This window comes from Canis lupus, chromosome 8 (assembly GCF_048164855.1).
Source record: "Canis lupus baileyi chromosome 8, mCanLup2.hap1, whole genome shotgun sequence".
NCBI classification, from domain to species: domain Eukaryota; kingdom Metazoa; phylum Chordata; class Mammalia; order Carnivora; family Canidae; genus Canis; species Canis lupus.
Window position 1 is genome coordinate 46,536,966 of NC_132845.1, and position 14,948 is coordinate 46,551,913.

General features: G+C 42.4%; 1 protein-coding gene across 7 annotated transcripts in view; it reads right to left on the reverse strand.

Moving 5' to 3' along the window:
- TXNDC11 (thioredoxin domain containing 11) overlaps positions 1–14,948 on the reverse strand; it is a 63,887-nt gene extending 48,939 nt beyond the window's left edge. Inside the window, exons 1-3 of one of the 7 annotated variants that reach the window (XM_072835809.1) lie at positions 14,580–14,947; positions 7,528–7,744; positions 3,413–3,510 (exon numbers count right to left, since the gene is read on the reverse strand). In XM_072835809.1, the coding sequence (XP_072691910.1) occupies positions 3,413–3,510; positions 7,528–7,744; positions 14,580–14,842 (578 nt within the window). In that variant the 5' untranslated portion in view covers positions 14,843–14,947. Of the gene's footprint in view, positions 1–3,412; positions 3,511–5,886; positions 6,250–7,527; positions 7,745–12,667; positions 12,775–14,175; positions 14,380–14,579 lie in introns of those variants that run through there. The other 6 variants (XM_072835811.1, XM_072835810.1, XM_072835812.1 and 3 more) reach the window with 6 other exon arrangements.

Genomic DNA, 14,948 nt, shown 5'->3' on the forward strand with positions numbered 1-14,948 from the left:
ATTTCTTTAAAAAGCAAAATCAAACAGAAAGGTGATCCTGGAAACTGACCAAATGCTAGAGGATTTCAGGATCTTAACTATACATAATTTAACGTAGGAAGGACAGACTTTCCTTTTACACATCACTCTGAAATAAAAAACAAGCTGACCAACTGATGCTTGGCCTACTAAAATGTACTTATTATGTATTCCCATAGGCACTCACACAAAGTATCACTAAATAATCTGAAACCTATTCAAAGCTTTACTGCAACAAAAAAAAAAAAAAAAAAAAAACAAAAAAAAAAGATTATGTAAAGGGACAAAGTTAGGAACCTGTAAAAATGATCTTATTTTCCCTGCCAGTTGCACTTAGGGATGCAGAGGAAATTGATTTAGTATTGGTAAGAAATAATACCAACATTCACTTATCCTCCTAAGCTAATCAGAATCCTCACATGGCTTTCTACAATCTTGCACAATGCAAACATTGCTTAAATATAACTGAATGGTATGTGGCAGGGTAGGGGAGCAAGGTGAAATTCAGTAACTCCAAAATCATTCTTTTGTCTAAATAGAAATTGACATTAAGCTTGCTGTTAATAGCAACAATAAAAAGAGCACAGTAAAGAGTTACATAAATGCTGTGATCCCAACACTATGTGTTATATAAATGAACACACACACATATAATGGGATGAGATAAACACAATTCTTCAGGGTGTACTGAAACCATGATGTCAGACAAAAGAATGTTAGTAATGAAAAAAGTAAAAATAGCATTCTACATGCACAGCTCAAAGAGTCAACAATTCTATCAATTCAAGACTTCTCTAAGTTTAAAAATAACCACCACCACCAACTCCATCAGCCATTAAACAACTTTTAATTCAAAGGAAGAAATCAAAAAATCATTTGATAACATATTTTGTTCAACAAAAAGGAACCAACGAATCTGGAAATGTCATCTGCTCAGGCAAACAGGCTCCTGGAGTGTCATTATAAGGATCCCAGTGACTTGTAAAAGCTGAAAAGATCTCAGAATGCAGGGTGTAGAACACATTTTACCAACACACCACAGTCATGAGACAGGACACGCTGATCCAGGGCCTCTGAGTCTTGTACAGAAAGTTATAAGAAACTACTCCCTGCTTCAGAATTTTTTTATAAACTTTCTTAGTGAGTGGTATCAATACATGCAAAAAAAAAAAAAAAAAAGGAATCTACTTAAAAGCAAAACAGAAGTCTATTAATTTCTCTAAGGAGCCACTAGTAGATAAGCCATTACAAACACAGCAACAACAAAAACACACAACAGCAATGGTCTGTCTACCTGGCGATGAAGCTGAGGGGACCACCTTTGCAAGCACTATTAACCAAGAGAACCTCAACACTACTGAATGGTCCCAAGAGAGCTTAGTTGAAGAAACACATTCATTCACATGTGTTATGTACAACAGAGAGGACCTGAAGATTCTTAAATAGGATATGAAAAGGCTATCTTAGCCCTTAACAGGTAAATATGAGGGGCAAGCACTTCAGGGAGAGAACTAACCTCAAATTCTTTATTGGTAAAATGAGAAGGTTAGACTAGAGGTTGCTAAAGTTCCTTGCCTGCCCTTCCAATCTTTCTAAAATCTAAGAAAACAAGCAGTATAAGACAATATACTGCACAGCCATATAACCCAAAAAGATATTCTGCACTCAATTCAAGGGAACTTTCCTGATTTTAATATCATGTCAAAGTTAAGCCGACCTCTGGGTAGGTAGCTGGCCTGGTGACGTATAATTGTAGTTACGAGGCCTATATGCCTCACTAGGTACCTGTGCCCTATTTCCTAACTCCAAATATTGTCTATTTAAAAAAAAAAAAAAAAAAAGAAATGCAGGGACCTTCACAGGGCAAGCTTATTTATCCTATTACAGCGCACAGATGCTTTAGCATCTTCAAATGTAACACTTTACACTGGGAAGTATTCTTGTATCTGCAAGAAATTCTGAAGGTGGGCATAGGGAAAGAACATACATTTTTGCTCAAATATTATTTAACAGGTCCTGAGAAACAATACTACATGCCACAAAATATTTTATGTTAGAAACATGAGGTGTGATGGAACGTGACAAATAATCCACAAATGACGGTTTGATGTTTCTTATAAATCCCCATTGACTAAAGCTTAGGAGTTTTAGAGGGAGGGGGAAAAAGAAAGCATAAAAAGTTAAGCTCTTACTAATGAAACATCCTTTTCCCACTTTACCTTCATTAATAAACTTCAACCCAATTACATTAGACAAAGTAAGAATCCAAAGTCTTTAAAATTCTTCAAGTCCGATTTTAGGTATTACTTAACACTCACGACAAGGTTTGGGCAGTATTCCAAATCAAACACCAATATTTCCGCAGCATAATAAACTGGCTCCAAATAAATAAATAAACTGGCTCCTTACATGGGATAAAGACTAAAGGCAGCCTCTTGTTACTTCAGGCTAGACATTTGGGGACAATGGATTTGGGAACAAAATTTATGAAAACCTCTCAAGGTTTTCAAAGTTCTTTGAATTTCAGGATATGGGAATAGGACTGTGGACTAGAAGTAACTTTCTTCTCAGATGAAAAGGTGCTAAGATTTCCTCCTATGTATGTTGCCAGGTAACAGAATAAGGATCTTTGTGTATTTTTATACAATAAAATACTCTAGAATTCCTGAAATGTACACCTACACAATGAACAGCTGGCATGATCAAAACAATGCCATAGACAATGTGATGGTATGAAAACATGTTCACACAAGCAAGAAGCAGCACTTTAGGAAATACTACTACCACATGATCCCTTTTTTAATTAAAAAAATAAAGAGATACTGGCTATGTATAGTCAGAGGATATAAATCAAAATACATAATGAGGAACGCGCCTGGGTGGCTCAGCAGTTGAGCGCCTGCCTTCAGCCCAGGGTGTAATCCTGGAGTTGCAAGATCGAGTCCCAATCGGGCTCCCTGTATGGAGCCTGCTTCTCTCTCTGTCTCTCTTGTGAATAAATAAAATCTTTAAGAAAAGAAACAAAAAACATATAATGAGGGACACCCAGGTGGCCCAGTGGTTGAGCATCTGCCTTGGGCTCAGGTCATGATTCCAGGGTCCTAGGATCAAGTCCCGCATCCAGCTCCCCACAGGGAGCCTGCTTCTCCCTCTGCCTGTGTCTCTGCTTCTCTCTGTCTCTCATAAATAAATAAATAGAATCCTTTAAAACAACAACAACAACAAAACCCACATAATGATTATGTATGGCTGATAAAACATCCAGATTCATTTATTTACTTTTGCTTAACTGTATTTTCTCAATTTCTTACAATGAATATCTAATACTTTTAAAAAGAAAAATAATTCACTTTAGTACTTAACTGGAATTAGAAAACTAGTTCAAAGTTCTTACCTCCGATGATACAGATATATCACAGGGAAATAAAAGAAGTGTTTTTGTTTTCTGCATTTCCCCTGGTTCCACCAACAGTTAATTGCCACAAACAACACCTGCAGAGCCAAAAAAGGTTTCAAATGACAATGAATAACAACTGAAAAATTACCAAGATTTTAAAGATAAAATTATAGAAATGAAACTATTCCTCTCCGAAACAGAAAGTGAGAAAAAAGTTATTTCCAGTATTCAAAGAGGGTCATCATCTACCACTGCAATTAAAAAATGATTCTCATCTGTAGTGTCTAGCTAGGATTCTAGTATTTTATTATTATTTTACAGTCTAGTTCAAGAGGGAAATGATTTACTTTGATTTCTAAAGCGAATGAGTACCACTGAGCTTTTACTAAGCATGACTACAATAAAACTCAATGGAAGGATAGGTCTTTTGATAGTCAAACTGACAACGGGAGAAGGGAAAAGAAAATGTTATCTGCAAATAAAACATCGCAAATGTCAAAGGACCATTTTTAACAACTATATTAAAAACTCATAAGAGTAAGACGGTTAAAGCTACACTCTAAAATGTAGTATTAAGCAGAAAAAATACAAATTAAATATAGATTTATAGGTAGATGTGAACATAAGGAGAAGTGTCCCTATATCTCCAATCTACTTTGAAATGTACCAAAAACAGGACGACGGGTTAACAGATTAGAGCAGAGTTTCCCAACTTTGGTACTACTCCTATTTTGGCCTTTCACTGTTATTGAGGCTTACTATATGTTTGTGTTGTGAGGAACAGTCCTACACACTGGATGTAGTGTTTAGCAGTATTCCTGGCCTCTACACACTACATGCCAGCAGCTTCCCCTCTCAAGCAGTGATCACCAGAAAGAGTTCCAAACACTGCCAAAGGTCCCCTGGGGAGAAACTTCCTCTAGGTAAAAAAAAAAAAAAAAAAAAAAAAAAAAAAACCACTGACTACAAGAATAATAAGAGGAATAAATACATGATAAAGAAAGCAAAATAAAATATTAGTAACAAAACTTAAGTGGCAGGCATATATAAAATCCCATCACCTTTTGCTATGTGAAGAAATTTTCATAATAATATTACAAAAATATGAAGACTACAAATGAAAAGTCACTTTCTGAGGCCTTCCTTATACTTTATAAACAGCAATATTGCTCAAAACTTAGTGGGAGCTCTTTAGAGCTCTTTTTAGAGTCCACTTATAAGAAAGGAAAACAACAGTATTTTTACTTCAGGTGACATCTCATCTCATTTTTTTACTCAAAAATAGGGCACATTCTACCATGTTTGCTAATTTTACTAAAGCAATGTGGCTCAAAAGATTTTTGCCTGTTTCTAAAAATAAGCAACCTCCTTCTCCCTAATAAGAACACAGAATTATAAGCTCTCAATTTGGAAGGAGCTGGAAAAAAAATTTGAAAAAAGCAGCACCCATTAGGTGTGGATGGCATTATAACCTACACCACTTATGTGATCTTTAGCCAACCACTCCAGTCTGAGATCCTGCTTCCAAGAACAGGGATGTTGGCACAAGCATACAGAGCTGTCATGAGACACAGCACAGGGCCTGGCATACCAGAAGGCCACTCTTATAATCACTTGGAAGGACACAGCTGCTTCAGTTGTTAACTGGCACCTGCTCTAAAACACAGCAGACTCCCTCCCCTTGATCCCCACACGTTCTCTTAAGTCAGACAATTTGGGGAATGCCCAGGGAATGAAGTGGTGACTTCTTTTATGCTAACATATCGCTTGCCTCCCAGTGCTCCATTAGAAATCCTGCTTCCGGGGGATCCCCGGGTGGCTCAGTGGTTTAGCGCCTGTCTTTGGCCCAGGGCATGATCCTGGAGTCCCGGGATCAAGTCCCACATCGGGCTCCCTGCATGGAGCCTGCTTCTTCCTCTGCCTGTGTCTTACCTCTCTCTTTCTCTCTCTCATGAATAAATAAATAAAATCTTTAAAAAAACAAAAAAAAACAAAAAGAAAAGAAAAAGAAATCCTGCTTCCTCCCTGTAAGTGTCTGCCAGTTTGGTTATTATTGGCCTTTTTATTTTTTTAAGTTAGCTCTACTGCCCAATGTGGAGCATGAACCCACGACCGTGAGATCAAGAGTCACATGCTTTACCAACTGAGCCAACCTGGTGCCCCTATTCTCAGCCATTTTTAAAGGGGGTGGGGGGTAAAGACAGCACAAGGAATTGATCGATTCTATGGGTCCAAAGTCAGAACACAAAATCACAACCCCCTTAGAACCAATATCATAGGCAGCAAAGAGTTCTAATGAAGAGCTAGATTTAAACAGTACTTTGCACCACACTCAGGGATATATAATGGTTCAAAAGGCTTTACTAGGTTGGGCAGAAAGCTTCATCAGCATTTATAACATTGTTTCTAAGAAAAAAAACAACCCAGAGTTCCAAAGAAACTTCTGGAACTAGGCTGTCTGCATAAGTTACCTCACATCAGTGATTCTCGGCAGCAGCCTCTTAGAAATCTGCGGAACACTCTTTTTGCTTGTTGTGGTAACTGGGAAGCTACAGGGCATGTGGTGGGCCAGGGCTGCGGGAGATAGCCCACAATGCTCGAAACTGTTTTGCACAGGGAAGAGTTATCAGCAGCACCCCAGAGCAGTATGAAATGTCCTGTCGAAAAGGAAACTAGGGGAAAACCTGTCTGTTATCATTCAAGCCCAGGACCTAATTCTATTTTATATGTGAATCCAAAGCATGGTTTTTGTATTCACCAAATTTCTTGAGAAGGAAATTCCTATGTAAATCCAAGGCAGAAAATATTTTGTTTGGCTCCAGCCTTTACCAAGAGCTGTTCACCATTTAAGAAAATTCAGGGGATCCCTGGCTGGCGCAGCGGTTTAGCGCCTGCTTTTGGCCCAGGGCGCAATCCTGGAGACCCGAGATCGAATCCCACGTCGGGCTCCCGGTGCATGGAGCCTGCTTCTCCCTCTGCCTATGTCTCTGCCTCTCTCTCTCTCTCTCTCACTGTGTGCCTATCATGAATAAATAAAAAAAAAAAAGAAAGAAAATTCAAATAGCACGGGGCCTGGCTCTTACCGAGAGCAGTGTTCTCATGGTACCTGAGTCTCTAACACAATATACCTTTACCAGTCTGCATTTCTAACTGTCCACCCCCAGTAGTTCTACATAAAGGGACCAGGATTTATTGTGCCTGAGCATTTACATACTGAAACATACATGACCTGATTGGACACCACCTTTGGCTCAGCTACCTTTATGATATATAATTAGTGTACCGGATTGATGCTTGCAATTACATGTGTAGAGGAGTTTTATCATCTATGAATCCCTTTTCAGGACAGTAAAAAGCACACCATAAAATATTTGTTTATAAAAGGCAACTAAGATCTACTGGGTTAAAAACCACAGCCATCCAGATGACTCATTTGCCCACATATTCATCCCTCTGGTCTAGCACAAAGGTAGTCTTCATTAAGTATTTGTTGCATATAGCTCTGGTCCAAATATTTTTAAAAGGTCAACCTGTTACACTGCAGTCATTACGTGTAAATCTATCTTACAGAAAATAACTAATGAGCAGAGTGCCTGGTTGGCTTAGTCTGACTCTTGATTTCAAATCAGGCCACAATCTCACAGTGGTAACATCCAGCCCTGTACTGGGCACTGCGCCAGGCATGGAGCCTACTTAACATTCTTTATCTAACCTTCCCTACCCACCTCAACCTGATGCTCCTGCACGTGTTCTCTCTCTTAAATAATGTGACTATTAAAAAAAAAAAGAAAAAGAAAAGAACTCATCAACAAATATCAAATGGATATTCAACTAGGCTTTTCAGCACTGAAAACAGCATAGCACCCTGAGATGAGCACTGACCTGCTTCACGAGGAAACACAGAATCTGTTTCCTCTCCTGCCTCTAACCAATGATGACCTTCACCATCAGAAACCTGTTTCTTTATAGAAGGCTTTACAATTTATAAACTAAGACTCCTGGCCTTCACCCTGGTTCAGTCAGCCAGCTGGGGTAAGGTGTCTCTCTGGAAACAAACAGCCCTGCACATAGGGCTGACAGTCATCGATGTGCAGGCCGAATGTCAGCATTACCTGGTCTGAAAGCTGACTCGCTGCTTGCTCAATCTCTGACCTGGCGGCGATGGACTGTCCACACCATGGAGCGTAGAAGAACAGCAGTACTACCTCTGAGTCCCGGCGAACGTGCTCTGCGTAGTCCAGCTGGCCCTGGAAGAGGTCAAGAACCGGAGACCTCGAGGAGAAAAAGCTGACAGGTGGCTTTGCTGGTATTATCACATCTTTTGCTCGACTAAAAAAGAGCAAACACAAAGAAGACTACTAAGTTTATCTTCTTTTAACAACAGCTTTATGTGGAGGGAGAATGAAGCTTGAAAGAGAAATCTCTTGAATAAGAAAATGGAGTTCCCAAAACATTGCTCTGGAGTAAAAAATATGCTGTGCTAAGGCAATATTTAGATGAGAAAATGCAAGACATGAATAATACATTGAAAAAGACTCTCTATCTCCCCGGGTGTGGGGTGGGAAGGCAGCAGAGAGCAGAAGAGAAGGATGTCTTTCAATAATCCATATTCTTGCCTCCCACACCGAAAACACTCCACCCTCATCTCTCTGCTGCCTGGCTCTCCAAGGAGCCACTGATTTCCAGGGCTTCAGAACAACCAGGGAGCTTGCTCAGACCTAAGGGGAAGGGAGCTCTCACAACCACCACTAGTAAGATTTCTACAGGAAATTCTTACTATTGACTCAACTCTGAGAAATCATTAAGTTTATTAGCTGGAGTTGGCCAATCCTTATCCAAGGCATTCAGGCAAAAGTAATAAATAAGGTAGATTTATTTCTCCAGGTATGTATGGGGAAGCCACCAAAATGGAGTTGGAGGCCAGAAGGGGGCACCAGCACCACTCTCTGTCAATTATAGGAAAAATGATTAATTACAGACTCCAACAGGAAAAGAATTACCACCCCCAACAGGAAAAGATGTAACTCCTACAAAATGAACGACTACTCCAGCAATCAGCCAGTGAAAAACTGTCATCCCCCTAAACTCTTGCTTCTCTTCAATGGACTTTCTTTATAACAATCCCTCCCATTTTCCTCCTTCTCTATAAAATAATGTTCTACAATGTTGTTCTCCTTTGTCTATGGGGCTTGCCTACAGTTTGCCATAGTTTACACATCCTGGATTGCAATGTTACTATTCCTGAGTGAACCCATTCTTCTGGTAAAAATAACTTTTATTTTTGAGTTAACAATATCATGATCCAAAGGTTAGTAAAGATGAACAACAAAATAACAGCCCATTTTAACTGGAAAACAGGCTTCTTGAATACCTTAAGTTCCCAAAAGGGAGAGATCAAGAGAAGACAGAAAAAGAGTGAACAAGTGGTCTGAAGTCATACAGCTGCCACTATTTTTCCCATCAAGAAAAAATATCTTGGCTGAGGCTGCATCCCACCAGGTGAAAGGAGCTTAATGAACACCCTGAGCTGTTCACACATCTGCACTAACATGGCATAAAACCATTTTGGTGGTTTGGCCGAGAAACAATAGAATAAAAAGAGACCCTGGAAAATATTCAATTAACCCAAAAAGCAGAAAAGGGCCAAAGAACAAACTCTGAAGGTACAAATGGAAAATAGCCAGAAGATATAATTACACCCAACAATATCAATCATTACATTAAATATAAAAGGACTAAGCCACCAAATTAAGAGGAAGAGAATGCTAGACTGGATAACAAAGCAAGACCTATCATATGCTGTCTAAAAGAGACATTTTAAAAAAGATTTATTCATTTGAAAGAGAGAAAGCATAGGAGTGGAGGGGAGAGGCAGAGGGAGAAGCAGACTCCCCACTGAGCAAGGAGCCTGATGCAGGGTTTGAACCCAGGACCAGGAGATCATGACCTGAGAAAAGGCAAACACTTAACCATCTGAGCCACCCACGCACCCCAAGGAGACATTTTAAACATAAAGACACAAGATGGAAGCACAAGGATGGGAAAATATAAACCAGTATGCATAAGGAAGCTGGAGTAGCTCATTAAGTGAAAAAAATAAGCAGGGGGTATATTCTTACAATTAAACGTTACTCAACAATACATGAATGGACACATACTATAACTGCATGAGTCTCAAAATACTCATACTGAAGAAGTCAGAAACTAAAGAATAGGTATAACATGAACGCATTTATATAAAATTCCAAAACAAACAAAACCAATCTGTAACAAAATAGTCAGTGAGTGGTTGTCTAGAGTGAGGAGTGGGGCAGCAACACTGTCTGCAGGGGCCACCGAGGAAACTTTCTGGGGAGAAGACAATATTCTCTATCTTAACTGAAAGCATGAAGGTGGTTAAATTTATCTAAAGTCATCAACCTGGGATCCCTGGGTGGCGCAGCGGTTTAGCGCCTGCCTTTGGCCCAGGGCACGATCCTGGACACTCGGGATCGAATCCCACGTCGGGCTCCCGGTGCATGGAGCCTGCTTCTCCCTCTGCCTATGTCTCTGCCTCTCTCTCTCTCTCTGTGTGACTATCATAAATTTAAAAAAAAAAAAAAAATTAAAGTCATCAACCTATACATGGAAAATGTGTGATTTTACCGCCTGTAAAATATACCACCATGAAGCTGATGAGAAAAACATCTCGGCTGGTGTGTCTCCTCCTCTGACAACTCTACCTGAAGTAGGAGAGAGGCTTCATTTTTTTCTATCAGCTCCCTGTGGGTTGCCTTTCTACCCCTCACCACAATCAGTAACTTACTTATCTTGCCGATTATCTATTTACTCTACCACAGCATTAACTCCCTGAGGGCAAGGACCCTATCTTCTTCGCTGTTTATGGTTCCTGGTCCTCTGAAGTTCGGTAATTTGTGAAATGAACAAATCTACCTTCCTACCTCATCTGAACATATGCAAAGACAAATAGAAACCCACACAGATATACATTATTAAAAAGACTCAGAATCAAAGTGTCAGAGGCCCATTTGCTTTACTAGGGATGATCGTAAGGACCACATCATATGTTCTAAGTACACATACATGTTCAAACAAACTTAATAATCTGGCTTCTCAGGGATCCCTGGGTGGCGCAGCGGTTTGGTGCCTGCCTTTGGCCTAGGGCACGATCCTGGAGACCCGGGATCGAGTCCCACGTCGGGCTCCCGGTGCATGGAGCCTGCTTCTCCCTCTGCCTGTGTCTCTGCCTCTCCCTCTCTCTATGTCTCTCATGAATAAATAATAAATAAAATCTTAAAAAAAAGTAATAATAATCTGGCTTCTCAGAAAACAGCAAAGTAGCAGGAAAGAAGAACAAGAAGGAAAGTGCTGTCAGCTCTGAGATGCCCAAGCAGACAAATGGGTATTTAGAACCAAAAAGGAAAATGTAAACACCGGAGACCCAACCTCCTCTAAGATAAGGGAAAGAATCCCACACCCTCCTCTGCATCTAGAAGGTGTTAGCTTCTTGCATTAAGGCAGGTTTAAATATATTACTTCCCTATTTTAACCAAAACATTAACATCATAAAGTAGCAGTATTAAAAGAGCGAATCTCCTACTTATTCACTCAAACTAGCGCTTTAACCCTTTCTATGTAAAATATCTCCATAACCTGAAAAACTCAGTCAGTTGCAAAATAATTCAAAAAATGTTCACTGAGCAAATGTTACTATGCTTCAGAAACTGTACCACAGGCATCAAGGCTACAGCAGCAAGCAGGATAGTGTTCTCAAGGAAGACAAAAGGCAAACCACCAAACGTGTATTCAACAAACAAAAACCCACAAAAGGATCACTGCTATATAGAGAATTTAACAGGGGGATGTGATGGGATCTTTTAAGCCAAGACCTGAATGACAGGAAGCCGTGCAAAGAGATGAGGAATGCCCTGCATGACACATTATCAAAAGCTCCAAAATCCCCTTTGAGATTCTTCTTATACTAGTCAAACTGCATGTTAAGTGTTAAATAACACAATATGAGGGAAAATGTAGGTCTGTGACAGCCAAACAAAGGATAATAATCCACTTAGTGTTTCTGTTCAGCATGTTCAGAGCAGTTCCTAAAGTCACCAGCCAGATAAAATACGTGGCCCATGGAAAAGCAAACATTAACCAGGGAAGAGAAACATCTGCCTCTGCTCCACCAGAAACATTCACAAGTTTCCATTTAACTCTTACGCTTGCTACATGTTTTTGAGAAACTATACCTAGATCAAAGGTTTTCTGCAGCTTTGAAGGCTCAGTGTCAGGTACAAAAAAAAAAAAATAAAACTCAAGAGCTGGCTGCAAGTAGAAAGGAGCAGCTGCAACTCCCGATTTTTTTAGGGAAATGCGCACCCTACATAACTCCTTCTGAAGAGGATCTGAAGCAACTTTGAAACCACAAAATGCAATAAAGCAAAATGAATATATGCACACACACATATATAGACACACACAACTATTTCCCTCCAAAATCAGGGTGAAAGGAAAGTGAGTAGGATGAAGTCAAGGAGACTCAATGCAGAGAAAGGCAGGTAAAATAAAGATGAAAATGGTGCCCAAGAATAGACCATTATGTTTCCAACCCAAATCAACCTTTTTTTTTTTTTTTTTTTTTTAATATTATCTAGTTTGAACTCAGCTAAGCAACCAACACTGAAGAGGGCTTTACTTATTTAGGCCTGGAACTATTAATTAAAAAAAAAATTAAATCCAACTTTCTTATAAGCTTCTGTCCTCGTTAATGCAAAAAATCTTAAAACAGAACAGGGACCAGAAATGTTTGAGTATATAACAGTATCATGACACCATTCAATCAAACAAGACTCTAAAAAATCAATCTTAGTCTATTGAAAGATGGTCCAGATTTGCCAATGGCATAGAAAGAAGTTGGACAGGCAAGCAGCCCTTCACTGACTCACACCTATTCTGAAGCAGGTAGGGATCTTGCTCTATCTGCTCCAATAACTGGATTTACACTCTCCCTTCTTCCCCAAATCTCAAAGGACTTTCTTAGCTTTTTCAAGTCATGTTCTTTCAGAACAAACACTAAAGCACTATTTCTATAGATGAACAAGCAGAAGTCTGTAAACTCGCCACCCCCGGAGGTGAGGAAACCTCCCTTCCTAATTTGAACCCAAAGACACTTTGCAATCCCATGTTGTAAAAGACTTCATATATTTTCCTTTGTGCAGCACATGATACAGAGCAAGGTTAAGAGCCTAGTACCTGACGGTAAAGGATCCAAATTCCAGCTCAGCCACTTGATAGGTGGGTGTAATTGGGGCAAATTTTGTAACATGACCAAAGCTCAACTCCATCTATAAACTGGAAGGACAGAGTATATCCAGACTTTACTGGGGACAGAGTTTTGTTTTGTTTTGTTTTTTTAAGATTTTATTTATTTAAAAAAAAAAGATTTTATTTATTTATTTGACAGAGAGAGAGAGAGCACAAGTGGGGGTGGTGGAGAGGGAGATGCAGATTTCCTGCTATGCAGGGAGCCCTATGCATGTGGGGCCCGATCCCAGAACCCCAGGATCATGACTTGAGCTGAAGGAAGCCAACCAAGCTACCCAGGTGCCCCAAGAGGACTGATATTTAAATGGTCCATACCAGGCTCTCAGATAATGAATAAATGCACTGATGTAAGCTACAGTTCTCAAGCAAACAGTTTTGTCCCTCGGGCGGCACTTGGCACTGTACGGAGACATTTCTGGTTGTCATAGGTAGGGCTGTATCCTACCGGCATTTAGCAGGTACTTTGCAACACTCTGCAATGGCTAGAACAGCCTCTCTCCCCTGCTGGAAGGATCGCACCCGGCACTTGGCAAAAGCTCCATCATTTCTTCCCTTTCTACTAAAATTCCCCAATCTCTGACACCTCTCTGACAACAGGGCCACCTACTATGCTTAACACAGTCGATAAAAACGTTCCAAGTTGAAATCTTCCTCCTGGCTAATGTGCCAGTCGGCCGCAATGGAGACACTTACACACTGGAGACCCAGGAGATAGAGGACTTGGGAGATCAAAAGTACTCCTGAAATTTAAAGTAAATTTTGGGGGATCCCTGGGTGGCGCAGCGGTTTAGCGCCTGCCTTTGGCCCAGGGCGCGATCCTGGAGACCCGGGATCGAATCCCATATCGGGCTCCTGGTGCATGGAGCCTGCTTCTCCCTCTGCCTATGTCTCTGCCTCTCTCTCTCTCTCTCTCTCTGTGTGACTATCAAAAATAAATAAAAATTAAAAAAAAAAAAATAAATAAAGTAAATTTTGGGGCAGCCCGGGGGGGCCCAGCGGTTTAGCACCTGCCTTCAGCCCAGGGCGTGATCCCGGAGACCCTGGATCGAGTCCCACGTCGGGCTCCCTGCGTGGAGCCTGCTTCTCCCTCTGCCTGTGTCTCTGCCTCTCTCAAATTAATAAAATCTTAAAAAAGAAAAATAAATTGTGTACCTCCCTCACCCCCACCCCCACCCCAAAAAAAACAGGCCCAGTACCCTTCATTTCGTCCTGTTCACTGTGGTCCAGCCTGCCCAGGCTTTTTCGGTTCCAGAAGCACCAGCCTCGTCTAGTGTAAGGACACTTGTTGCTCCTTCCACCTTGGACGCTTCCCCCTCTGGCCCACCCTCATTCCTCCTGATTCCCCGCACAGCAGTTACAGAAGCCCCGGGAAACTGCAGTAAGCTCTTTTAGGGCCCAGTGGAAGGGGGAGTGCGGTTTTCATCCTCAGCGCTCACCTGGACGAGTGCTCCGCACACAGCACGTGTGGACAGATAATCGTTAGACCCAAGAATGCACGCATTCTCCAAGGGCTCCGGGCCTCTAACAGTTGTAAGTCATCAGACGGGTGTTAAAGGAGGGTCCCACGGCCTGGGCTGAAGTGACAGGTGCGCCGCCCCCCCGAGAGGCCCCAGCAGGTGAGGAGCAGCCCAGAACCTGGCCCACTTAAGCTGGGTGCTCCCCGAGCAGCACCGGCCGGGGTCGGGGTCGGGGTCGGGGTCGGCTCGGGGTCAGGTCCGCCGCTCCAGGTGAAGCCGCCCCCCGCCCCCCGCCCCCCGCCCAGCCCGCTCCAAGCCCGGACCCTGCGCGCCCGAGCTGGCCCCGCGCCGTCGGCCGGGCCCCGGGGCTGCGGGCCGCCTACCTGCAGGTGAACTTGAGGGCGACGAGCAGCGCGCAGCCGAGCGCCACCGCCCCGCAGAGCAGCTCGGGCCGCCGGCGCGCCATGAGGGAGGCGCCGCGCAGCCCGCGGCGGAGCCGGCCCGCCGAGGACGCTGCGGCCGGGGCCGGGCTGAAGGAGCCGGAGCCCGCGGGGCCGCCGCCGCCGCCGCCACCCTCGTCCTCGGCGTCGTCGCTGCTGCTGCTGCTGCTGCTGCCGCCGCCGCCGCGGCCTCCGCATTCCGACATTACATGCTCCCCGTCGCCGGCTTTATACCGCCGCCGCCGCCGCTTCGGGCCCGAGGGCCCGGCACGGCCCGTCGCTCCCCAATCCCGCAGCCCGCCGCGCCCGCTA